The 27373-nt window shown below is 44.1% G+C and overlaps 1 protein-coding gene across 3 annotated transcripts in view; it reads left to right on the top strand.

Moving 5' to 3' along the window:
- The window catches only part of ABCB10 (ATP binding cassette subfamily B member 10), a 34371-nt gene extending 11984 nt beyond the window's left edge, over positions 1–22387 (top strand). Inside the window, exons 4-14 of one of the 3 annotated variants that reach the window (XM_070782129.1) lie at positions 4301–4435; positions 5188–5334; positions 6449–6584; positions 8801–8896; positions 10040–10249; positions 12034–12113; positions 13241–13421; positions 17684–17727; positions 19743–19777; positions 20238–20483; positions 21021–22387. In XM_070782129.1, the coding sequence (XP_070638230.1) occupies positions 4301–4435; positions 5188–5334; positions 6449–6584; positions 8801–8896; positions 10040–10249; positions 12034–12113; positions 13241–13421; positions 17684–17727; positions 19743–19777; positions 20238–20469 (1296 nt within the window). In that variant the 3' untranslated portion in view covers positions 20470–20483; positions 21021–22387. The other 2 variants (XM_019953994.2, XM_070782130.1) reach the window with 2 other exon arrangements.
- The last annotated feature ends 4986 nt before the right edge of the window (positions 22388–27373 follow it).

Here is a 27373-nt window from a genome sequence, read left to right as displayed (position 1 = left end):
CGTAGTGGGGCCACGTGTGCAACTTAAATTTTCTAGTTATTGTTGTTTAGTCGCCAAGCAGTGTCTGACTCTTTGTACATGGACTGCAGTACACCAGGCCTCCCTGTCCCTCACCATCTCCCGGAGTTTGCCCAAGTTCATATCCATTGAATCAGTGATGCCATCCAACCATCTCATCCTCTGTCACCCTCCTTCCCTCCTGCCTTCAATCTTTCCCAGCACCAGGGTCTTTTCCAGTGAGTTGGCCACAGTATTCACATCAGGTGGCCAAAGTATTGCAGCATCAGCTTCAGCATCAGTCCTTCCAATGAATACTCAGAGTTGATTTCCTTTAGGATTGACTGGTTGGATCTCCTTGCAGTCCACAGGACTCTCAAGAGTCTTCTCCAGCACCACAGTTCGAAAGCATCAGTTCTTCAGTGTTCTACCTTCTTTACGGTCCAACTTTCACATCCATATATGACTACTGGGAAGACCATACATACCCTTGACTATATGGACCTTTATATATAAAGTGATATCTATGCTTTTTAATATACTGTCTAGGTTTGTCATAACTTTCCTCCCAAGAAGCAATTGTCTTCTAATTTCATGGCTGCAGTCACCATCCTCAGTGATTTTAGAGCCTAAGAAGAGGAAATATGGCACTGCTTCCACCTTTCCCCCTTTTATTGGCCATGAAATGATGGGACTGGATGTCATGATCTTAGGTTTTTTTTAATATAGAGTTTTAAGCCTGCTTTTTCACTCTCTTCTTTCACCCTCATCAAGAGGGTCTTTTAATTCCTCGCTTTCTGCCATTAAAGTGGTATCATCTGCATATCTGAAGTTGTTGATCTTTCTCCACTAGCCACATTTCCAAAAGGAAAAAGAGGAAATTCAATAGCAGTCTAGTGGTTAAGACTTCACCCTTTCACTGCTGAGGGCCTAGGTTCAATCCTGCAAGCTGTGTGGAGTAGCCAAAACAGTTTTTTAATAAAACAGAAAGAAAGGTGAAATGAGATTAATTTTGATAATAATTTTACTTAACTCAATATAAACAAAGTATTATCAATTCAACATGTATTTAATATAAAAATTATTAATCAAATATTTTTCATATTCAGTTCAGTTCAGTCTCTCAGTCATGTCTGACTCTTTGCAACCCCATGAGTCACAGCACGCCAGGCCTCCCTGTCCATCACCAACTCCCGGAGTTCACTCAGACTCACGTCCATCGAGTCAGTGATGCCATCCAGCCATCTCATCCTCTGTCGTCCCCTTCTCCTCCTGCCCCCAATCCCTCCCAGCGTCAGAGTCTTTTCCAATGAGTCAACTCTTTGCATGAGGTGGCCAAAGTACTGGAGTTTCAGCTTTAGCATCATTCCTTCCAAAGAAATCCCAGGGTTGATCTCCTTCAGAATGGACTGGTTGGATCTCCTTGCAGTCCAAGGGACACTCAAGAGTCTTCTCCAACACCACAGTTCAAAAGCATCAACTCTTCGGTGCTCAGCTTTCTTCACAGTCCAACTTTCACATCCATACATGACCACTGGAAAAACCATAGCCTTGACTAGATGGACCTTTGTTGAATCCTAATATGAAAAATATCTCTATATTGAAAAGCAGAGACACTTTTCATATTAGGATTCTAAAATATACTGTATATTTTATACTTACAGAACATCTAAGTCTGGAAGCTTTCACTGGAAATAATCAGTATTTAGATTTTGTAAAATTTGTGGTTGAAAAGCACACACCAAAATCTCCAGACATACTTAAAACTTTATTGGTAACTGAATAGAAATGGAATATCAGGTTTTAAAATTTAGTTTTAGTTAAAGTTAAAATTTAAAGTGTAGTTCCCTAGCACACTGACCACCTCTCAGGTGACCAGTAGCCATCAATGCTGTCATCTTGGTGCAGTTCTAGACCCTAGAATGAAGACTGTGGCTGATTTTTCCTCATAGGTGGAAAAGCTGAAGTTTCTGACCAGTGTCCCAGAGAGCATTCAGTCTGGAGCAGAAGGCTGTGTTGCCAGAGTGAGCCTGTAAGGTCTACCATACAGAATGGAAGACAGCTTTGAAATCTTGTGTACACTCAGCCAAGAGAGAAGCAAAGCTCTGGGAGAAGGCCCTCCTGTACTAAATAAAGCACCGTTTCCAGATATTAATAGTCTGGGGCTCAGGAAGAGTAGCAGTTGAAGGACAGGGCGTCAGAGGGGGCCTGTCTCAGTACCTTGAGCTGCATAACAGTACCACGAGTGGGGACTCAAACGGCAGAAGTGTATTTCCCGCAGCTCTGGACTCTGGGAGTCCAAGGTCGAGGTGCTGAGAAAGGAGGTTCGTTCTGAGGCCGCTTCCCTTGGCTTGCGTGCAGCCACCCTCTCACTGCGAGCTCTGTTCACGTGGCCTTTCGCCTGTGCTTGTGTGGAGAGAGCCGGCTACTCTCTTAAAAAGACAGGATCAGGGCCCTCACCCGTATAACCGCATTTTACCTTAATTCCTTCCTTAGAGGCTCCATCCACATCCAGCCCCGTGGGGGTGTAAGGCCTGTGAGTTCTGGGGGGACACAGATGCTCAGCTGGAGAAGGCAACGGCAGCCCACTCGAGTACTCTTGGCTGGCAAATCTCATGGATGGAGGAGCCTGGTAGGCTGCAGTCCATGGGGTTGCTAGGAGTCGGACACAACTGAGCGACTTCACTTTCACTTTTCACTTTCATGCATTGGAGAAGGAAATGGCAACCCACTCCAGTGTTCTTGTCTGGAGAATCCCAGGGATGGGGGAGCCTGGTGGGCTGCCATCTATGGGGTCGCACAGAGTCGGACACGACTGAAGCGACTTAGCAGCAGCAGCAGCAGCAGATGCTCAGCTTATAGCAGGGCCTCGTGAGGATGCATGCCCTGGGATCTGGCCTTTAGCTCTGGAGGGACTGACATATCCATTCTTTCTCATGGGTCCCTGGACCCAACTATGGTAAGCCTGCTTCCAAGAACCTAATGATGTCTGTACCATACTGTCAGTTTAGTAGTTTACATGTGGGGTCTTCCTCCCACCATTGAGATGTGTGTTCCTGATTCTGCAGCACTCCTTTCCGTGACAGCACCTGCCTCATCCTTCAGAAGGTTATCTCTAAGCATGGAACTGGAGCACAGGGAGGGAGGGTCCTGAGACCATCCCCAGGCTCAGGGACAGCAAGGGGTGTTCCTGCCCTGTCGTGCAGACAGCTTGCCTGGGCTGTGTTGTGTTCAGACCTACTCGATTGCCTCACTGCTCCACCTGTGTCCTGCAGGCCACTGACACCCCAGTGCCTGCTTGTCTGTTCAGGGTGGCCCATCCCCAGAGGTCAAGGTACTGAGCTCATTGCTGCCTCAGAGCCTCAAGACCACGGGGCACTCCAGGCTCTCTCTCTCTCTGTCTCCCCTGTTTTCTCCCTGACTCCCACCTCCCTCTTGCCTTAGACGGAACTCCCCGTGAGTCAGTTACCTCCAGGTGCCTAGGACAGTGTCTGCTGCCTGTAGACCTTAGGTGCTCAGTTGTTGAATGAGTAAACAAGTGAATGATTGCTTGATCCATCCTTCACTTTACATTTCAGTCTGCAGCTTTCCCCAGCATTTTAAGAGAGTCTTCCACTGATGATACTATTTTATAATGAATAATGATGCTAATACCATTTAAAATATAACCACCTAATTGCAGGCTTGGCTATAGGAAAACCCTATTGTGTTCCTTACTCTTTGGGCAACTCCAGTTGTTAGGAGACTCCTTTTGTTGAGTCCAGATCCATTTGCCTGAGATTCCAGTCCTGTGAGCTGTGGAAACAGCTCTAACTTGGTTGTCACACCTCTGCAAGTCCTCCTTCAACTTTGTCACGTGATGTGGGGATTTTTGGTCTTGCTGCCATCTGAGTCATCTCAGGGAGACATTGCTCTGGTTGTTCAGAAGCCCTGATGCAGACTTGAATACAGAACTCCTGGTGTGGTCTGGCCAGCATGGAGCAGAAGGGGTCTCCTTCCTCCGTCCCCACTGCTCTGTTGAGTAGTGTGGTCTGATTTGCATAGCACTGGCCCAGCGTTGCGCCGGTGGTGGTACAGCATTGCAGGGCAAAGGGCCTTCACAGCCTCAGAGGCTGTCTATCATGTTACTCCCGCATGGCGGCTGAATATTTGTGGGGCTTTGTGAAGACCGAGAATGTCTGAAAAGTTCTACCAAACAGCACCTTTAGGCCTACCTGTTAATTTAAACATACACATGTTTACAGTGGGCAGTGAGAGTATCTTGCTACTCTTTGTAACACGTATGTTTTGGGTTTTTTGACAGTTTTTTGTCTCCCCTAAACTGGCCACTTTTGTTTTGAGTGTGGTGCCTCCAGTATCCATCATTGCTGTGCTTTATGGCCGATACCTACGGAAACTAACCAAAGTCACTCAGGACTCCCTGGCACAAGCCACTCAGGTAAAGGCCCCTCCCTGGTGTGGTCTCCACTTGGATGAACTCAGAGCCAGGTTATCAGTGGGCAGACCCTAAAGAATGTGTTTAACCTTTCCAAAACGTACGTCCTTTTCCTCGTGTTAGCCCTGCAGATCCTAGAACCCAAAGTACTCTGCGTTCTAGACTCAATTTCTACCCACACCTCAGCACTGATCCCACTTAACTGCATCATATGAACTTATGTCTCTGTTTTTTGTAGGATGAAAAGGCTAATCATATTCTGAAAATAGTTGTTCTGGATGATACTCTATCCTTTATTAACAATAAATGGAACTTTGTAGTGCTGTCCTTGTGATGCTGTCCAGTTTTGTCTTTTTTAAAAATTAAAAATAATCATTGTATTTTCATTATAAAAACCATGCATATTTATGAAAATAAAATTTTGAGAAATATAAGGAGAAAAAATGCATAATCCTAGCTCCGAATGGATGTTATTAACATTTTGGAGTCTATCTTTTTTATCTTATCTTTCTCACTGCATAAAAATATATTTATCTGCCAACCTTCTCACTTATTTTTCTATCTACCTATATATATGATGTGTGTATGTATGGATACATATTTGTTTCCAAAAGCAGGATTCTTCACATACTCTGCTTTGTAGTCTGTTTTTCACTTAGTTGCATATGACAAGCAGTTTTCTGTTGATAGTATCTTAAACATGAAAACCACATTTTAATTTTGCTTCCCCTGAAATGTTTGTATTATTCTCCCAGCTAGCTGAGGAACGTATTGGAAACATAAGAACTGTTCGAGCTTTTGGGAAAGAAATGACTGAAATAGAGAAATACACCAGCAAAGTGGACCATGTGATGCAATTAGCAAGGAAAGAGGCATTTGCTCGGGCTGGCTTCTTTGGAGCAGTAAGTTGATTATTTTGGAAAGAATGAAAAGTGTAGACGTGATCAGGAGAGATTTGTATTGGATGATTTTATTTATTCTATGTATGGCTCTTGCCATACATAGAAAATACTTCCCTTCTCTCTCAGAACTAAGAATTACCATTCTTAAAAATATTTTGGTGAAGGAGGGGGAGAACAAGTAAATGTAATTAAAGGAAAGGTGGTGAGACCAAAACTGTGGATCAGGCCCTGATTCAGAGTATGGTCCAGACCGGGCACATCAGCTTCACTTGGAACCTGGTTAGACACGCAGATCCCCAGCTCCACAAAACTCTTAGAATGGGGCTGACGATCTGTCCTTTAGCCCCAGGTCATTCTGGTGTAGGCAGTTTTCAACCCACTGAGGATTAGCCAAAATAATCTCAGTGTGTTCCAGAAAGGGTTATAAGAAAGTTGACCACATTGATCACAAGGAACTCACATAGGACACCGAGCTAGAAAATCACCATGATGGCAGAGTCACGATACTTTCAAAGTGGAAAGATGGTAGAGGTGATTCAGTGATGGCCGTAACTGAACAGACAGGAAGCCCTGAGGAGGCACACTTACACACTATGTACATAATGCACATCAGAGCAGATAAGTCCGGTATCTTATCTGGCTTCTCAGTGCAGCCTGCCCAGCCCACCATGGTAGAATACGTCAGTTTCTTCCACTTAGGGGAGGCATCCTTAATATCATTTTTTTTCCTTTGCAAATTGATTAGATTGAGTAAAATAGGAGTCTGATGGGTAGCTTAGTATCTAGGTTTCCATGTTTATGAGATTATTTCCTTCAATATTATGATATTTCAAAAATATTTTTGAAGGACTTAACCTGACTTTCCAGCAGTTAAGATTCCATGCTTCCATTGCAGGAGGCAGAGATTTGATCCCTGGTCAGAGAACTAAAATCCCATATGCTGTGCAGTATAGCCGAAAAAAAAGAAAGGATTTTAAAATTCAGATTAAAATGTATTTTGGGAAAATCTTGCCTGATGGTTAAATGCATAAAGGAAATCCTGCACAGTGTGAATGCTTTTTGCATTTGGGGTCTTTGGTTCTCACCTGACTTCTGTGTTTTCTTCCCTTAACAGACTGGGCTCTCTGGGAACCTGATCGTGCTTTCTGTCCTGTACAAAGGAGGGCTGCTGATGGGCAGTGCCCACATGACAGTGGGTGAACTCTCCTCCTTCCTCATGTATGCTTTCTGGGTTGGAGTAAGCGTCGGAGGTATATAATTTAAATAGGCTTGGGGAATTAATGAAAAATCAGGTTATAGTTTCCGAAATGAAAACTTAACTTTCCCATTATTCCACCACTCATCAATTAACTAACTGTAAAATCATTTCCTAGAATGTTACTCCAACCTGACTTTGAAGGACAGAATAAAGACGAGTGTGATCCTCCCTGGGTTGAGAGGTGTTAGATTTTTGCAGGCCCCCTGCCCCCCCGAGCTCACAGAGCACAGGGTCTCAGTGGATCTGTTCCCAGCAAGCATGCAGAGCAACCTGTTCCCTTTCATTGTAGCATGGATGCTGGGGAGGAAGGATGGTATGTGCAGGAACCTCATCCTCTGATGGTGATGCTTTCATGATGGGCAGGTTGCTGGTGGGGAGAAGCCAACCATGTTCAAAACTAGTGAACAATCCAAAATAGAAGTGATAAAGTCCACGAGACACAGTTGCTTGCTTTTGTAAAGAGTCTCTCAGAGCCCTGCTTTCCTTGTCCACCCCTGAGTGAAGGGAAGCAAGCTCCTTGGAGGCAGAACTGTGTGGAGTCTGCAAAGCCCCAGCCAACCTGGAGCAAATGATTTCCTGCTTTTTGTTTTCCTTCCTTTCTTTGAAAACCAAGATGGAAAGGTTAGATCAACAGCCTCAAGTCTGGTTAAAGGAGCTCAGGTATCCCACAGGGTCACCTCAACTTTTTGTTTTCAGGGTTCCAGAGTTTTCTCCTGGTTAAAGGAGAGGCTTTTCCTTAGACATCTGCAGGCAAGTAAGGATATTTTCTGGACTGAGAGTTCCAGAGATCTATTTAAAATAACATTTTACTTCTGCTGGCTGGTCTTGAAGAAAAATCTGAGCCAAGATGTTTCTGGTGCCGAGTGACTTGCGAGACAAGACCAGTTCAGGATGCTGGAGCGATGATAGTCTTGCTTCTTTCTTTGCATCCCTGGGGTTGGGTCTGACGGGCTATAGGGTTGCATACCGTGTGGTCATGTTCCCCGCTCCGAACAGATCTGCTGGCCACCACCTGCCCTCTCTGGGAGCTTTCTGTGCCCGTTTCACACTTAGCCATCGTCAGCTTTCCTCCTGGCCCCCAGTCTTGTGCTTTCTGCCACATTTGACTTGATCTTTCTTAGAAGTTTTCCATTTTAATGAACTTTAACTTAACAACATATTCTTTGATGGAGTGTGCTTTTAATATACTTAAAAAGTCATCTCTGAACCCAAGGTCATGTAGGTTTTTCTCTTATGCTGTCTTCGAGGAGCTTTATGGTTTTGCATTTTGTGTTTAGATCATTTTGAGTTAATTTGTGAAAGATGTAAGGCCTGTGTCCTGATCTGTTTTTTGCACACGGAAGTCTAGTTGTTGCAGCACCGTTTGTTGAAAAGTCTACCCTTTCTCCATTGAATCGCGTTTGCTCAACTATTGAAGGGTCATTGACTATATTTATGTGGCTCTGTTTCTGCCCGATGCATCCTTAATTTAACCTGAAGGTTTTAGTCCACTCTATCTTACACAAATATCAATATACCCTAGGATATTTGAATTGCATTTCTTCAGCACCCTTACGGAGGGAAAGTGTTACAAAGTATATGTTCTGGCAGTTGACATGGACCAGTGAATGTGGGGTTTTAAATCATAGTTCAAAGATGACTTTTAAGCAGAGGTTGTTAGTGTATCTAAAATTGCCAGATTTCTTTTCAGTTTCTAGCCTAGTAAATGTTGTATTTGTTGAGTCTGAAAGATGGGTTGATTTTGTGGACGTGTCTTTTAAATGAATGTTGGGGTACCTTGTATTCCTTTTTAATATGAGATAAGCATTATATTTTATTTTTATTGCTATGCTTTTGACGAAGCAGTCTTTTCTGTAACATTGTGATTTTAATTCAGTGGTTAACTAGTGTGACTATATATGTATTTGTAAATCCCCTGATCAGACCAAAGCCTTATGAGAGATAATGAAATTGGAGGAGGAGAAGCTGAAGGAAAACAAGGGTATGAGACAGAGGGAATTCTGACGGACCCATGGACTGCAGCCTACCAGGCTCCTCCGTCCATGGGAGTTTCCAGGAAGAGTACTGGAGGGGTCGCTGCTGCCTTCTCCTGAAAGTGACAGATTTTGTGTTAAAGGCAGGCTATTGCTACTGTACCCAGAGAATTGGGGTAGCAGAGGGCCATTTATTGGCCGATGATGGATGTGTGCCTTTGCTTCTCATCCTCAGGTCTCAGCTCCTTCTACTCAGAGCTAATGAAGGGACTGGGTGCCGGAAGCCGCCTCTGGGAGCTCCTCGAGAGAGAACCTGAGCTTCCTTTCAATGGTGGGTCTGAACTGGGTTTGCTTTTCTTTGCTGGGATTAAACATGTGTGATTTAGGACAGTGAGACCAGCTTCCTGCCCTACCTGGGAAGGATGAGCATGAACTAGACACCATCTTTACCATGACAGGGACGGATGGGGCCATCGGAGGGTGGGCAGTGAGGACAGATTGCTATTGGGTGCTGCTGGGGGCCCCAGGGTGTCCCTGGAGGTGGGGACCTGACCGCACAATGTGCCCCCACCGTTTCCCTCCCTGCAGGTGACGTGTTACCACACACAGCAGGAGGAAGTGTGTGCCGCTCAGGAGTGCAGACAGGAGGGGCCTGGCCAGGCCACCAGAATTGTCTTCCTTAGTGATTTTGACATTTGGGGGCAGGGAGAAAAGGAAGAGGGTTCATGCATAGAAAAGCCTCTGAGTTGCTTGGCTTTGGGGATTGGGTGGAGGACGCTGATGCTAATTGGCTTCGAACCATCTCCTTCATGAGCTGCTTCACTGGAAGCCCGTGCTTGGGGCAGCTGTGGCCTGGGCCGAGCAGTCAGGCTCAGTGGAAGAAGCAGCGATCACTGTCGGCTACTCATTGGCCCCAGGGCAGTAGTGAATGCCAGCGTCCTCCACTGTGATAGACCGGTAGGAATGAGGCCAACTGGGAGAGATGGAGCCACTTCTCCCAGTCAAGAGCAGGGTCACCCCCGGATAGAACTGACCTCTGACCCCCTCGAGCTCTGGGGCTGTTGTGCAGCGCCTTCCTGTTCATCATCCTCTTAAAACAAGTCTTTAGAGAAGGTGAGATAAACCCTGGATGAGGGGCCTGCAGAGGCAGCCCACAGGGAGAAGGCCATTGGATTCAGCTGGCAGCTCTTGGCCGGAAGCTTCGTCAGCTGCTGCTTGTATCAGTAGGCCTGGGATGTGGACTTGGGCCTCTGAGGGCTGTGAGGCTCCAGCACAGTGGCCAGTGTGCTGTGTTGCTGGTACAGAGCAGGCTCGGGAGCACGGGACTCAGCTTCCTCCTGACTGGCCTGCGAAGTGCCCAGACTCCAGAGCTCGCTGTGCCGGGCCGAGGCCGTGGTCAGGTCGGTGGGGCCCTGGGCTCAGCTGTGCACATGTGCTTGGCGCTGAGTGATTTGTGTCCCGTCTTACCTTTCAGAGGGAGCTGTTTTGAATGAGAAAAGCTTCCAGGGTGCTTTGGAGTTCAAGAATGTGCATTTCGCCTATCCAGCTCGTCCAGAGGTGCCCATATTCCAGGATTTCAGCCTTTCTATCCCATCAGGATCTGTCACAGCACTGGTTGGCCCAAGTGGTGCTGGCAAATCCACAGTGATTTCCCTCCTGCTGAGACTGTACGACCCTGCTTCTGGTGAGTGGTTCAGCGTGTTGTGGGACAGGGGCCTCTCTCGAGCCCTTCTACTCCTGAGCCCTGGGAGAGGGTCTGAGTGTGCAGAGGCCATGCATTGTGTGAGTTCTGAGTGCCAGAGGGTCTGTTCCCAGGGAGGAAGTCCCTTAGACAGCGGTGTCACTTTTTGGGCTGTGAGCTCACCCAGAAGGCCTGTCGGGCATGTTGTCCTTTGTGTCCACGTCCTTGTCTCCTGTGCTGTGTCTTCTGCTCCTGGAGTGGGGATCAGAAAGGTGCCTCTGTGGGACTCTGACGGCAGCATGTGGAGAACGTGCTGCCTGCGCCGTCCAAGCTTGTGCAGGCGCCCGGGTCTCTTTGAAGCCCACCATCCCTCCCACCCGGGGCCGGCATGCAGACAGGGCACGTGGCTGTCAGTGAGTCACTCCTGTGCTGCTCCACTGATGCTCTCTTCAAGTAGTAGATATTTTCTCACTTTGGTGTTTATTTTTAACTGCATTATAGCATCTTTTAGAGCAAAGAACACATTCTGTTACTTACTTATATCTTTTAAAAAACAGATATAATTGACATTTAACATTAACTAACATTGACATTAGTTTCAGGTGTACAGCATAATGATTCACTATGTGTAAATATTGTGAAATGATGTATATATTGTGACATGATCACACAATCATTAGTGTGATGTTAGTGTGCCAAGGTAACATCCCTCACCACACGTAGTTGATATCCTTCTTTATATCAGAGTTTAGAGAAGATATTCTGTGTGTGTTGGTTTATTTTTGGATTAAGGAAACGTTGTTTGTCCACAGAAAAAAACCATTGGTAAAATAAAAAATCGGTTTATTTATTTTTGGTCATGTGATCTGTGGGATTTTAGTTCCCCGACAAGGGATTGAACCTGGGCCCTCAGCAGTGAGAGATTGCAGTCCTAACTGCTAGACCACCAGGGAATTCCCTAAAATCATGAATTTAAAGAGCAGGTCTTATAGTCTTTTTGGTTAGAACACCGTGAGAGCTGGTTGTGTGCCAGATAATGATCTGATGTGCAAAACCACCAAGTGTGTTAGTGGATATCACTACACTGTCTGCCTCTGGAATCACTGCCTGGACTTACCTTCTACTTGCTATAAAATTCTGAGCTTAGGAAAATCCTAGCGAGAGGGATGCAAAACATTGAGTCTCTGGTTTCTTCATCACAGTGGACAGATCAGGGAGAAAAGGATCTGCACTTATATTCCTGCCTTGTGGAGCCTGTACAGAGCGCTTAGGCTTTCTAAGTCAATACCTTGGGTTTTTTGTAGGTGTGTGAAAATTTATTTTTGGCTTGTATAATTCCATATACCTAACTGAGAAAGAATCGGATTTCTTGTGTTGGTCACTCATCGTAATCAAGAGGCATGATTTCGTTCCCTCAGGGTGTAAAGGAAATTCTGTCAGCTTGGGTCAACGAATTAATCTGATGGTGAAACACTGCCATCGTGTCAGTCAGATAGCAGACTCTTCTACATCTGCACTGACACAGGAGGGAAGGCAAGCTGGCGGATGAGCTAGGTGGGCTGGTCATCCACCCATCGAAGGGAGAGAGTAGGTACAGATGATCCGGAAAAATCCCTTCCAGCTCTGAAAGTCACTGAAACCCACTGGTTTTAGATTCTGTTTGGAGATTTTGAGTATCTAATCTTTAAAAAACTGAGTCTGGAGTTTTGCTGCCAGATCCTATCTGTGTGTGTATCAGTCACTGGCCCCATGGCACCCACTGACCTCTTTCCCTTCTTCCCTGCAAGGAACAATCAGCCTTGATGGCCATGACATCCGTCAGCTAAACCCAGTCTGGTTGAGATCCAAGATTGGGACAGTGAGTCAGGTAAGAGGAGAAGGGTCCATTTTTATTACACTTTCTTTTAAAATTGCTTTTGTCATTTCCTTTTCTCTTGGTCTGGAACCTTTCAAAAGAAAAGGAATGGATGTTTTTCAGAGGTAGTAAACTAACCTCTTTGGGCAGGTTGTTTATGTTTTTAGTGCTGTTTCCTGAAGACCTTAAACATTTTAACCACCTGAAGCATTATCTTTTTCCAAAGGTAGAGACTGTCATTACTTGTAATGCAGGTAGTCTAGAAGATTGGGGAGAAAAAGATACAGCTTTTTAGCTTCTTTTGACTCTTTCTCAGTTCTCATTTTCATTAGTAGCTGGTCTACTGTTTTGCCTGAAGGGTTTCAGAGATAAGCAAGCAAAAACTATGCTAAGAGCCAGGTCCCCTTGCAAAGAGGTAGAGGATTTCAAGAACATTAATATGGTCTCTTTGATGAAGCTGTTTTTCATAAGACCACTTAGTGCAGGGGGATTTTGACAAGCTATTTATATTTCTATTACCAAGTTTTGTGCACAACAGACAAACCCAAGCCTTCCCCCACTCCTGGGCTTCTCCCTCCAGTGAACCTCCCCTCAGCCCACTCCTCTGGGGACGGGTTGGGGACAGTGATGGGCTTGGCTCGGGAGTGCTAGGGTAACAGCGGTGCCATCCTCATTAAGGATAGAGGAAGAAGCTGGGAGTTTGTTAGCTTCTTAGGACAATTCCACAGAACAATTCTCTGCAAATGCCACTTTCCCATCTGCTTTGTGTTTCAAGAAGTGACAGAAAGAGATGGATTCTCCCTTTGTCCTTGGAGGGCAGGCAGCTGGAGAACGCAGACGGGGTCGAGGTCTTCCTTGGGAAAGGGGACTTGCATTTACAGAGCATCTGCTACATGCAGGGTGAGGGCAGGATCCTGCAGTGGTGATCTTCAGATGGTAAAGTCAGTCCTGCTCATGCTAACGTGAATTTTTTGGACACTGTGGGGTAAATTGATGGAGAATGAGAAAATAGAACCTCCCAAAAATACCCAGTATATTTTCTCTGGGAAAAGTTCTTAGATGTAAATATTGTACTAAGCTCCACTGTATTACTGGCCTTTTGAAATTTTCAATAAGTATGTTTTCTTTCCAATGTGTAGGAGCCAATTTTGTTTTCTTGCTCAATTGCGGAGAACATTGCTTATGGTGCAGACAACCCCGCCTCAGTGACCGCTGAGCAGATAGAGCAGGCAGCCGCTGTAGCCAATGCAGCTGCTTTCATCCAAAATTTCCCTCAAGGATTCAGCACTGTGGTCGGAGAAAAGGGCGTTCTCCTCTCAGGTGCGTTTTTGTTACTCTTCATTGCAAAACGTCTCTGCTCCAAAAAACTCTCCAAACATTTCCTATCACAGTGTTATTTTTTAATTTTTTAAAGGCTTTTGTCCTTAGAGTTTATTAAATGAACATTTTTGTTTTCTTAGATCTCTTTTGTATGTGACAATTCCCCAATTCCCTTCACTTTCCACCCCAGAGGTGTTTCCAGGCTCACACTGGATGTCCCACTGGGCAGTATTCAGCCACAGCTGCTTTTTCTCATCTGAGAATAGATGTTTTACAATTCAAGATCCTTGAAAGTAAGACAGATACTGGATGGCAGGATGACTTGTCCTGGGAGGCAGAGACTGAGTCAGAGTAGACGTGCAGCTGGAGGAGATTGTGTGTAGACCCAGGGCTGACAAGCTTTTCTATAAAAGGCCAGAGAGTAGATGATTTAGGTTTGTAGGCTACATGTGGTCTCTGTCACATAGTCATCTTTTTTTTTTTTTTTTTAAAACAACTCTTTTAAAATGTAATAACCACAGAGAGGCCCTGGTACAGACCTGACCCAGGCAGAGTCCATCATATCCTGTTCTGGACAGTGGGAGCTCGCAGGCCTGTGGCACCACTGGGACTCCAGTGGTGGGACTCCCTGTGATGTCAGCTCAGGCAGCGAGTCAGGTCGCATTATGGGGGCCGAGTTACGGCAGGGAAAGAGAAACAGTTCTGCTGCTTTCAAGTGCAGGAGTGGGACCAATGGATAGAGAAGTAAGTTCAGTTCAGTTCAGTCAGTCATGTCCTACTCTTTGCAGCCCCGTGGACTGCAGCCTGCCAGGCTTCCCTGTCCATCACCAACTCCCAGAGCCTGCCCACACTCATGTCCATAGAGTCAGTGGTGCCATCCAACCATCTCATCCTCTGTCATCCCCTTCTCCTCCTGCCCTCAATCTTTCCCAGCATCAGGGTCTTTTCCAATGAGTCAGCTCTTCGCATCAGGTGGCCAAAGTATCGGAGTTTCAGCTTCAGCATCAGTCCTTCCAATGAACACCCAGGTCTGATCTCCTTTAGGATGGCCTGGTTGGATCTCCTTGCAGTCCAAGGGACTCTCAAGAGTCTTCTAAACACCACAGTTCAAAAGCATCAATTCTTCAGCACTCAGCTTTCTTTATAGTCCAACTCTCACATCCATACATGACTACTGGAAACACCATAGTCTTGACTAGATGGACCTTTGTTGGTAAAGTAATGTCTCTGCTTTTTAATATGCTCTCTGGGTTGGTCATAGCTTTTCTTCCAAGGAGCAAGCGTCTTTTAATTTCATGGCTGCAGTCACCATCTGCAGTGATTTTGGAGTCCCCTCCCAAAAAATAGAGAAGCAAAATTTTGGTTAAACACAGTTCTATTTTGTTTTTATTACAAATATTGAGAAGTGCTTCCTTTCACGATGATCTTTGTAACTGGATCTGCACGAGCAGGGCCAGAGGCCTCCATGTCAGAGTGAGGGCTGGAGCAGGAATCCCTTCCAGCACTAAACTTTTTGCTTGAACTTAGGCTATAGATAGTTTAACACAAAAATGTTCTAAGACTGTTGTGTATGATTTGTTAAAACTATAGGCAGTAGATGAAAACCTGCTTTTGATGGATGGGGTAAGTTATGGCCATAGAACTGTTTCTGCGTCTCTGGGACAGCGTGTCCTTGGGCAGGATGCTGGGAACTTACAAGATGGAGGTGCAGAACTGGGAGTGCCTGTGCTCTGCCCACCGGTGCATCACCTGCTCTCTGGGGGCAGAGTCTGTGTGTCCTTCCCTTCACCAGGATTCCCAGGCTCTGTCTCCCAGTGAAGTAACCGAAGGTTTCAGTCCACTGTGGAGGAAGGGGTGTGCTTCTAGCCACAGACGCCCTGTGTGCTTATTGGCACCTGGGATTTTCAAAGCTGACTAAAGCCCTTACTGGCCGCTCTGCCCACCCACACTGAGCATTCGGACCCCCACCAACCAGAGAAGTTCAGATAGAAAGGGTTTTTCCTCCCTCCCTCATTGTGAGGATGGGATTGCCTGGTTGAGGACAGCTTTCAGCAGTACCATTCGTTTCAGTTTGAATGATTAACTTCTTTTAGATGAAATAAGAAGTATATTCAGCCAATAAAATTCATTACCAAGAATGGAACTGAGTTTTCTCACATGATGAACTAAGGTAGAAGGAATGAGTAGTGTCCTGCTGTGAGACTCCATCAGCTTTAAGTTAGGCTAGTGGCCCTGGAGAAGAGGAGAGGGCCAGTGGAACAGAATTGAGGAGGGGAGTCACCACTTTCTGTCCTTCTGCATTTCCCCTGCTCACCCCACCCACTTTGTTTGGTAAAGTTGGAGCTGACAGACAAGGCAGGGGGTTGGGGCTGGAGTGGCTGCTCTCTCTGCCGCCCCCGGTCTCACACATGCACAGCTCCCACACATGCAAGCTGCTCCCTGGGCTGGGAGAGAGAGCCAGTGAGAGTGGAAGCACAGAGTCATGCTTCAGGCAAACAAGGGCATTACCATTCCAGCTGCCTTTGCTCTCATCCAATTCACGCACTGCTCTGAACCCCAACTCTCCTGAGTTTCCTTTTCCTTTCCTACTACAAGAGGCACTCTGTTGGGGGGAGGGGAGAGCAAACGTGTGTGGTGATAAGCACAACCCATGCACAGTTCAGCAATACGTGAACTGTGAACTTCCAGATGTTCAAGCTGATTTTAGAAAAGGCAGAGGAACCAGAAATCAAATTGCCAACATCCACTGGATCATCAAAAAGGCAAGAGAGTTCCAGAAAAACATCTACTTCTGCTTTAATGACTATGTCAAAGCCTTTGACTGTGTGGATCACAATAAACTGTGGAAAATTCTGAAAGAGATGAGAATACCGACCACCTGACCTGCCTCTTAAGAAACCTGTATGTAGGTCAGGGAGCAGCAGTTAGAACTGGACATGGAACAACAGACTGGTTCCAAATAGGAAAAGGAGTTCGTCAAGGCTGTCTGTTGTCACCCTGCTTATTTAACTTCTATGCAGAGTACATCATGAGAAATACTGGGCTGGAGGAAGCACAAGCTGGAATCAAGATTGCTGGGAGAAATATCAATAACCTCAGATATGCAGATGACACCACCCTTATGGCAGAAAGTGAAGAGGAACTAAAAAGCCTCTTAATGAAAGTGAAAGTGGAGAGTGAAAAAGTTGGCTTAAAGTTCAGCATTTAGAAAACTAATATCATGGCATCCGGTCCCATCACTTCATGGCAAATAGATGGGGAAACATTGGAAAGAGTGGCTGACTTTATTTTTGGGGGCTCCAAAATCACTGCAGGTGGTGATTGCAGCCATGAAATTAAAAGATGCTTACTCCTTGGAAGGAAAGTTATAACCAGCCTAGACCACATATTAAAAAGCAGAGACATTACTTTGTCAACAAAGGTCTGCCTAGTCAAGGCTATGGTTTTTCCAGTAGTCATGTATGGATGTGAGAGTTGGACTATAAAGAAAGCTGAATGCCAAAGAATTGATGCTTTTGAACTGTGGTGTTTAGAGGACTCTTGAGAGTCCCATGGACTGCAAGGAGATCCAACCAGTCCACCCTAAAGGAGATTAGTCCTGGGTGTTCATTGGAAGGACTGATGTTGAAGAAGCTGAAACTGCAATACTTTGGCCACCTGATGCAAAGAGCTGACTCAGTTGAAAAGACCCTGATGCTGGGAAAGATTGAGGGCAGGAGGAGAAGGGGATGACAGAGGATGAGATGGTTGGATGGCATCACCGACTCAATGGACATGAGTTCAGGTAAATTCCGGGAGTTGGTGATGGACAGGGAGGCCTGGCGTGCTGTGGTTCATGGGGTCGCAGAGTCAGACACGACTGAGTGACTGAACTGAACTGAATGCACAGTGCAGACCTCGGCAGTGCACTGACCAGCTGTGAGTCCTCCTGCAGGGTGTTCATGGCACAGTCTTTCATCTGTGAAAAGGGATCATTATAGAATCTACTTCACAGGCTTGTTTTTGAGATGAAATGAAATAATATGTGTAATGCATTTAGGAAATGCCTGGTACATAGAAATCCCTCAGCGTTAGCCATGATAATAATTCTTATTTTAATCTCTAGAGTGATGAGGAGGTAATATATTTCAAACATGTTTCTCTTCTCTCATCTATCTCAACTTGATACCTTCAGATTGTCACATAGTGTATCAGTAAAGCCTATTACCAAGAATTTTTGTTAAGACCTTCAGTTTAAAATATATATATATTGTCATTGTCAGGTGGACAGAAACAGCGAATTGCAATTGCCCGTGCTCTGCTTAAGGTAAGCCTGAAGCCACTTGGTTGAGGGGTTTTGGCATTGTTCTTAACTGGGGACCTTGTAATTAGTAATGTACAATTTTTCTCCTTTCTTTTTGGAGGAGGTGGGTAGGTATATTGTGGACAGCTCTGGTGAAAGATGAGTTGGGAATTCCACTGACTGTGTTCAAATTTAACAAGTATTTCTTGTGTACTAGGAGCTCAGTACAGTGCTGGAATTATCAGAGGGAGAAAAGTTTAACACATAGATCTTCCATCAAGTAGCATACTGAGTATTAAAGAAAAATGAATGTCTATATGTTTATAACTGAGTCACTTTGCTGTACAGCAGAGGTTGGTACATTGTGAATCAACTATACTTCAATAAAAAAAATAATAAAATTAAAGAAGCATACAGTCTCTAACTGGAGAAACTAATTACATCAAAATACCGAAACAGTATAAGTATACTTACTTGTATAGTATTTAATAACCTGCTCAACTGAATCTTGGGCTTCCCTGGTGGCTCAGTGGTAAAGAATCCACCTGCCAGTGCAGAAGATGCAAGAGATGCAGGTTCAATCCCTGGGTCAGAAAGATGCCCTGGAAGAGGAAATGTTAACCCACTCCAGTATTCTTGTCTGGAGAATCGCATGGACAGAGGAGCCTGGAGGGCTACAGTCCGTGGAATCACAAAGGACACGACTGAGAATGAGCACAACAAACTGAATGGTACAGACTTGAAATGCTTACACGAGACTCCTGAGAGGAAACGGAGAAGCTGAAACTCACAGGCACTGGCATATTTTAGGAAATGATGGCCTTCTCCTTTGTTAAATAAGTACTCTCCTCAGATTTAAAGGTGATTTAAAAAAAAAACAACAGCTTTACTGAAGCATGATTTGCATATCATAAAACTGAGTAGTTTTAAATGTACTTTTCAGTGACTTTTAGTAAATTTACAGAGTTGTGCAACCATCATAATCCAGTTTTAGCACATTTCTATCACCTTGATACACCTGAGCAACCTTTCTGCATTCCCAGCCCCACCTGCCAATAATCTACTTTCACTTTGTCTAGATTTGCCTTTCTGGACATTTCAGGTAAATGAAATCAGACAGTGGTCTTCTGCTTCTAGCCTCCTTTCCTAGTATAGCTTCTAAGATTCCTCCGTGTTGTAGCCGTATCAGTACTTTGCTCCTTTCCAGTCCTTCGTAGGACAGACCACAATTTGTCTATGACTCATAGGTTAATGAACACTTGAGTTATTTCTGGTTTAGGGCTGTGAGAAATAGCACTGCTCTGAATGGTGTACAAGTTTTTGTGTGGTTATGTTTTCATTTCTTGTGGATAGATTCCTCGGCAAGGCTAGAATTTATCTGTTACATACACTGGCTGACTCTTCTTTCTTTTCAGTTTTGTGTGTACTGCTCCCAACTAAACTCCAAGAGGACCCCGAGAGTTAGACTATCTGACTCACTTTAGAGCCCCATCTAATACTTTTAGTTGTTTCGCCTGCAGAATAAAGCTACACTATAAACATCCGGTTCATTGATCACGGTGACAATGGTTTAAAGTCATCTCTAACTCTTCCATTTACAAGCTCATCTCAAGCACATATGAACTGTCTTTCATCCTTTGTAGACGCTTTATTGTGGTAGAATTCACACGCTAGATTGTTCACCCATGCACAGCATATAGTTCAGTGCCCGTATATTCAGAGTTGTGCATCCATCACTGTAATAAATTTTAGAACCTTTTCTTCATCGCCAAAATAACATTGACACACACCCACCCACCTTATTTCCCCATTTACCCCAACCCCAGGTGACCACACATCTGCCCTTACAGATGTACCTGTTCTGGACATTTCCTGTAAATGGACTCATAGACTTTTATGTCCAGCTCCTTTCATTACGGTGTTTTCAGGAGTCATCCATGTTGTATCATGTATCAATACTTTATTTCTTTTTATTTCTGAGAGTTATTTTTTTCTAATAAAATTATATCTTTCTTATCTTTTTAATGTTTTTCCTTCAGAATCCCAAAATTCTTCTCCTAGATGAAGCAACCAGGTGAGGATATCTTAATGTGTAATTATATTAAATCAAATTCTTTCTTTATCACAAACTTACTCTTCTGTATTTCAAGTGACATGGCTGAGAACACCTTACACTTTAAAGGGGTGGGATATGAATTAAGCATGTCAGTTGGGAGGCAGGGAACAGGATGAATTGTGAGTTGAGGGTTCTAGGTCCAATTCAGACCTTTGTGATGAATCCTTCATCACTTATCGGCAGATGTGAAGAATCCTTTTTAACTTACATGGCAGTTCTCTGGAGATCAAGGGTTCAGAGCTTCTTTTTTTGATAGTAACTTTATAAAATTTAGACAGTTGACCCAGGGAGTTGCAGTTTTGATCACAGTAGAGGTTAGCTGCTTATGAGGGGCTCACGTGTGTGTACCAGGAAACACACGCGTGAACAGTGTGCGTGGCACTGACGCCTTTGCCTTCCTGTGGGCTCTCCTCTTTAGTGCCCTGGATGCTGAGAATGAGCACCTCGTACAGCAAGCTCTAGACCGACTGATGGAAGGAAGGACAGTGTTCATCATTGCCCACCGTCTGTCCACGATTAAGAACGCCAACGTGGTAGCTGTCCTTGACCAGGGGAGAATCATCGAGTGTGGGAAACATGAAGAGCTGCTTTTGAAACCAGATGGGATGTACAGGAAATTAATGAACAAACAGAGTTTTATTTCAGCATAAAGAAGCAATTACTGGTATGAGAGGTTTTAAAGCAAAGCTGCACTGCAAGGGGAAAAAAAAAACTCAGACTGTATGAAATCTGTAAATCAGAGTTCAAGTCCTTTGAAATCTGCCTATTTTTTCCAGAGTTTGTAAAATAGTTTTGAGATGGATCTGTTCTGAAGACCTTTTTATTCAGAATTTATTAATTATAACTTTCTAAATGGTCTAGAGCACTGAAGTTATTTTCAGGTTTTGTATTTTATTTTATCTTAGAATATTTTGATTAATAGAGCATGGCACTTCATTTTCTTTTATCTGCTGTCATAAATTGAAGCTGTTGTCATACGACAACTTTTAAAGGAGAATTACAGATAAAAAGCCTAATTATTTTAGGCCAGTTCACCAACCACTGTGTATCTCATGGTAGTACTCTACCTACTTTGGGTCTCATCTTACCAGGTAGCATGAGAGACGGTGAAAAATCTAACCCTTTATTTTATCCTGCTAATCTCATAAAGAAAACTATATATGTATTGTTTAATTGCTAAGTCGTGTCCAACTCTTTGCAGTCCCACGAACTTCAGCACACCAGGCTTCCCTGTCTTTCACCATCTCCTGGAGTTTGCTCAAACTCACATCCATCGAGTCAGTGATGCCATCCAGCCATCTCATCCTCTGTCGTCCCCTTCTCCTCCTGCCCTCTATCTTTCCCAGCATCGGGGTCTTTTCCCCTGAGTCAGCTCTTCGCATCATGTGGCCAAAGTATTGGAGCTTCAGCTTCACCACTAGTCCTTCCAGTGAATATTCAGGACTGATTTGTTTTAGGAAATATATATATACAGAAATAGGTAATGTCACATGGCAAGGCGGGGTCATTTATATTCCCTGTCTCCTCTGTCTTCAAAGGGATGAAAGTATAGGAATATGTGTTCCTCTGGGCTGAGACTGTGTTGCCATGTGTGCAGTTTTTCGCATTTTTGGCACTTGAGAGCCTGATGAATTTTAAAAAGGGAAGAAGCCCCATCCTTTGAATATGAGAACTCTGTTTTCATTATTCGTGTATTTGGGAAGTGAGGCATGAACTGCCAGGAATTATCAAAAAATATGTAATTTTACACTTAGATTGTCTGTAGGCATGTATCTTGAAAATTATCTTTTAAGAGTTTATAATTCCTAGTCAAATTTTACAGTGTTTTTTCAGTTAAATAGTTATGAAATTTCATTCAATGAGGCTAAATTCCAAAATTATTAATATAGCCGTAATTTCAATCTTAAAACATTTGAAGGAAGCTTATACATTCTACAAAATGTCAAGAAACCTTAAGAGCTTTTCACCGTCTGAAAAGAGGATATAATTAACCATCTTTCTTTTATTTGTTATTACAGTTAAAGCTAAACTTCTCAAAAATTCCCAAGCAATGTTTTCAGCGTTGCTTTGGATTTGTTGTATTTATATCAGCACTGTTAAGTTGCCGTTCCCTCAAGAAAAAGTACTTTTCTGTAATGATAATGTCAGAACCTAAGAAGTAACAACATTGATATGACTGAAAAGGAAGTTTTCTCAGGTCCTAAGTATTGTGATTAGCTTCCTGATTATACTGGGAGAAACCACTACGTCCTGATAAGCATGGAGCATCAGCTTTTATTCTACATAAGGGAATTCATGAATGAATTCAGTGAATAAATGAACTCTGCTTTTTGAATTTAAACAGTACCTCTGTGACAGTCATCTTTAACAAGCTTTACTCATGTTCTTCAAGGTTTACTACTATGGTGGTGTTCTCAAAAAGCAGACAAAACACAACTACAAGGTTGGATCTGAAGGAAATCTCTTTGTGCCATAGTATTTACAAAATTGAATGTGATCATTATATTTTATTTTCTAATACAAGGTATTCCCTTTTATATGATGGATTAAAATTTATAGTGAACTTTATCTGTGTTTGTCATTTCTTGTAAAACTTTTTACTACATTCAGTTTCTTACTAGAATTTATAAAGATTCAAGACTAAAAAAACATTACACACCTAGGAAAGTGAGAGTAATTATAAGTTCCATTCCTTTCATCCTAATCTTTTAAAAAATTTTTACTTACTTACTTTTGGCTGTGCTGGGCTTTCGTCGCTGTGCATGGGCTTTCTGTAGTTGAGAGTAGCTGGGGCTACTCTCTGGTTTGGCTTTGGGGCTTCTCAAGGGCTGATCCTGTGGCTCAGTAGTTGTGGTACACAGGCTTAGTTGCCCTTTGGCATGTGGGATCTTCCCAGACCAGAGATCATAAGTGTCCCATGCATTCGCAGGCAGATTCTTATCCACTGCACCACCAGAGAAGTCCCTAAGATTTTTAATGTCCTCACTTGTTATTTATAAACATTGTTTAGTTGCTTCAGCACAGTAAGGGAGCATCTCCTGCCATGTGTCAGACAACAAACTGTGCTGTAGAACTGATGATAGATGAGTGAGGTGTAGTTTCTGCCCTCTAGAAGGTTCCAGTGTAGAAGGAGCCGTCAGGTATATAAAAAAATTAATTACAAGAGAACAGTTAACACCTCTGTGACATTTAGCTAAGATAGAGTTTGGTGCCACTCTTTATTTTCAGAGTGCACATGTTACCACAATTGGTTACTTGGACAACCCTGTAATTTAAATAAATACCTATCCCTACTCACAGATGAGGATGGAAGTACAGGCAGGTTGTGCATTGATGCAGCCAGCCTTGATGCCGCATACAGGAAGATGCCAGAAAAATGGGCAGGGCTGGCACAGGGGCCATCACCACCACATGGGAAACAGTTTTCATTGTGTGTGCATGGGAGCCACTGAAGGACATGTAACTCATGTGGGCAATATAAAGATGAGCAGAAAGAAAGCTTAAACTATGTGAAAACCTCCATGTGAAGATAAAATACACATTAATGAACCGAGTGCTTTGTCCGCTCATCCAGGTTCCTCTCTGCAGTGTCTCTAACCTTGGACCTTGCTGGTTCCCATGAAATAGTCACAAATTAAGCCATTATAGGCTGTGCCCTGTATTTGGACCTTTATGAAGTAGGCCTCTACTTAGGAACTCCATTTAAGCTCCATTTTCCCATAACAGTGCCAAAGCTGTTAGAAAACAAATGAAAACAAATGTAAATGTCACAAAACATTAAGTACACTAGTGAAGGAAGTTTGTGGGAACTGCATTGTAAATGTTTGTTTGGGGATGTTTTTGTATGTTTTTACATCTGAGACATCGTCGGGCTTAGCTGGTAATCTCCATTCAACTCACTCAATAAACATTTACAGAGCACCTTCTGTTCTGTTGGGCTCTGTGCTAATGCTGGCTGGGCCTTCCTCAGGAAGTTGGTGCTGGTGGTCTACAGCTGTGACCTCTTACCTGTTTTGTATGTCCTGCGAAGCTAACGAGGGTTTTTACAGTTTTAAATGGTTTTTAAAAGTTCATAACACTTGAAAGTTACATGAAATTCAAATTTCATTGTTCAAAAGTTGCTTTATTGGGGTGCAGCCATACTTACTTGGCAACAGGCTGTAAGCCAGGGACTCATCCTCTCTGTCCCTTGACAGAAAGAGTTTGCAGCCCCCAGAACTGGTGATAACAACACATGTTCTTCACTGCTTGAAGGATGTTTAAACTATGCTGAAATTTAGAGTTATTTCAAAAAATTCCCTTGCCACTAGATGAGATTAAAGGGATGCCTTGGAAATGATTGCACGCATACATGCTCAGTCGCATCCGACTCTTTGTGACCCTATGGACTGCAGCCCGCCAGGCTTCCGTGGGATTCTCTAGGCAAGAATACTGAGATGGGCTGCCATGTCCTCCTCCAGGGGATCTTTCCCACCCAGTGATCAAACCCGTGGCTCCTGTGTCTCCTGCATTGCAAGTGATTTTTTCACCGCTGAGCCCTGGATAATATCCACCATAAGTTCATCACTGCACCCCGGCCTTCCCATTGGAAGAGGATCATAATTACTGTGTTGCTGAAAACAGAATTCTGACAGTCCTACCACATCTGCAAGAAATAATCCTGACTGCTTTCTTATTGATGGCTGCAGTAATGAGTTCTACATCAATCAGTTTGGTCCTCACTGAAAGAGCTGCATTTTAGGAAGCTGGGCAGAGGGAGGCACATGTAGGTTGAGCATCTCATAGACACACACATACTGCACTTGTGAGGGATTTTTCTTTTTATTTTTGTTTTTAATAAAACAAAAATGGACTTACATTGGACATATTAATTTTTAACCAACCTGTTTTTAAATTTGATGACAATATTTCCCTACATTTTAAAGTATTCATTACACACATCCACATGTGTTCTTTTTAACCTATAGCATTCTATAATGTTAGTATATTATAAATCTATTGTTAGATTTATCTTTCCATATTCTCTGCTGTCATAAACAATGCTGCCTATATATCTTTGTTATGATTTATTTTTTTCAAATTTCTAAAAGTGTACACTATTTGATTTTGCAGTTTTTTTGACATCTTCAAATGTGATATTTCTATTCTCTAATTCTCACAAGGGGGCACTACTAGCAACTTACCAGAGACTCAAAAAGGTGACACAGATAGTAGAGAGAAAAGGTGGGGATTTGAAACAAGTCTCATTTAATTCCAGAGTCTATACATTCTCTCAATTACTGTTGTTTTCCTTGTTGAGTCGCTAAATTGTATCCAACTCTTTTGTGACCCCATGGACTGTATCCCGCCAGGCTCATCTGTCCATGGGATTTCCCAGGCTGGAGTGGGTTGCCATTTACTTCTCCAGGGGATCTTCCCAACCCAGGGATCAAACCAGAGTCTCCTGCATTGTCAGGTGGGTGGATTCTTTACTACTGGGCAACCAGGGAAAGCCCTCTTAATTACCACACAGTAGTTACCCAACTTCATGGGAAATAGATGGGGAAACAGTGGAAACAGTGTCAGACTTTATTTTTGGGGGGCTCAAAAATCACTGCAGATGGTGACTGCAGCCATGAAATTAAAAGACACTTACTCCTTGGAAGGAAAGTTATGACCAACCTAGATAGTATATTCAAAAGCAGAGACATTACTTTGCCAACAAAGGTCTGTCTAGTCAAGGCTATGGTTTTTCCAGTGGTCATGTATGGATGTGAGAGTTGGACTGTGAAGAAAGCTGAGCACCGAAGAGTTGATGCTTTTGAACTGTGGTGTTGGAGAAGACTCTTGAGAGTCCCTTGGACTTCAAGGAGATCCAACCAGTCCATTGTGAAGGAGATCAGCCCTGGGATTTCTTTGGAAGGAATGATGCTACAGCTGAAACTCCAGTACTTTGGCCACTTCATGCGAAGCATTGACTCATTGGAAAAGACTCTGATGCTGGGAGGGATTGGGGGCAGGAGGAGAAGGGGACGACAGAGGATGAGATGGCATCACTGACTCAATGGACATGAGTCTGAGTGAACTCCAGGAGTTGGTGATGGACAGGGAGGCCTGGCGTGGTGCAATTCATGGGGTCACAAAGAGTCGGACATGACTGAGTGACTGAACTGAACTGAGTTACCCAAATGTCCTAAGACAAAAAAAAAAAAAAAAGTCCCAAGACAGACATCTCCATAACACCTGGGAATGCAAATTTAGAAATGCAGATTCTTAGCCCTCAGCCCAATGAGTCAGACACCGAGGTGGGGCTTATCGGTCCAGCTTAACCAGCCTTCCAGGTGGTGCTTAGGCTGGAGAGGCCTTTGCACTACACTATTCTTTCTTCTGGACTTCCATAGACGGCAGCCCACCAGGCTCCCCCGTCCCTGGGATTCTCCAGGCAAGAACACTGGATGTGTTGCCATTTCCTTCTCCAATGCATTAAAGTGAAAAGTGAAAGGGAAGTTGCTCAGTTGTGCCTAGCAATCCCATGGACTGCAGCCTACCAGGCTCCTCTGTCCATGGGATTTTCCAGGCAAGAGTACTGCAGTGGGATGCCATTGCCTTCTCCGTCTAAAGTGGCTACACTAGATAAAATGAGGTGAAAAGATAAATAGGGAAATGGCAGCACTAGGGAGGGATAAACAAGTACCTGGCTGGCTGCCCCAGGTATATGTGCTGCACATCTTCTGTTCTACTCGCCTTCTCCACTATTTCCTCCAGGAGGTGGGCCCTCCCACCAAGAGGACTGTCCTAGTATTCTCCTCCTTCACATTCTGGCCTCCTCACACTGAGGTCAGGGCACTTCCATTTCCAGCTGTTCCCTCCTTCTGGGTGGCCTTGAGTTGGTTGTGTCTCCTGATCCACAGCCATGGCCTGGTGACCCCTTCTTTTCTTGGCCCACTTGTTCTTAGCAGCCTCAGGGCTCTATACAATCTCTGCTGCTGCTAAGTCATTTCAGTCGTGTCCGACTCTGTGCGACCCCACAGACAGCAGCCCACTAGGCTCCCCCGTCCCTGGGATTCTCCAGGCAAGAACAATGGAGCGGGTTGCCATTTCCTTCTCCAATGCATGAAAGTGAAAGGTCAAAGTGAAGTCGCTCAGTCGTGTCCGACTCTTAGCGACCCCATGGACTGCAGCCTACCAGGCTCCTCCATCCATGGGATTTTCCAGGCAAGAGTACTGGAGTGGGTTGCCGTTGCCTTCTCCGTTACCTTTATTAAACTCTCTACCCAGCTCGAGAGTGCTATCTGTTTCCTTTAGGATCTTGTTTGATAGTCTACAAGGCCCTTCCCGGGCCCTTATTTCTCCAGATTCCTCCACTTTTAGTCACTTGTCATTGGTTGGTTTGTCTAAAGACCCTGGAATCTACCAGGCTCTTTGCTGCTTCTGGTCCTTTGCCAGAGGATCCACTGCTTCAAATACTCTTCCTCTTTTTTTGCCTGGCTGAGGGCTGAGAGAAAAGGACATCTCTCAGAGGCCTTTGTAGATCTTCCTCCAAAGTCAGATACCCAGTCATTCTCTATCAGACAC

This window comes from Bos indicus, chromosome 28, assembly GCF_029378745.1.
Source record: "Bos indicus isolate NIAB-ARS_2022 breed Sahiwal x Tharparkar chromosome 28, NIAB-ARS_B.indTharparkar_mat_pri_1.0, whole genome shotgun sequence".
NCBI classification, from domain to species: Eukaryota; Metazoa; Chordata; class Mammalia; order Artiodactyla; family Bovidae; genus Bos; species Bos indicus.
The sequence above is the reverse complement of the archived record's forward strand: the minus strand, read 5'-3'. Positions and strand labels throughout refer to the sequence as shown.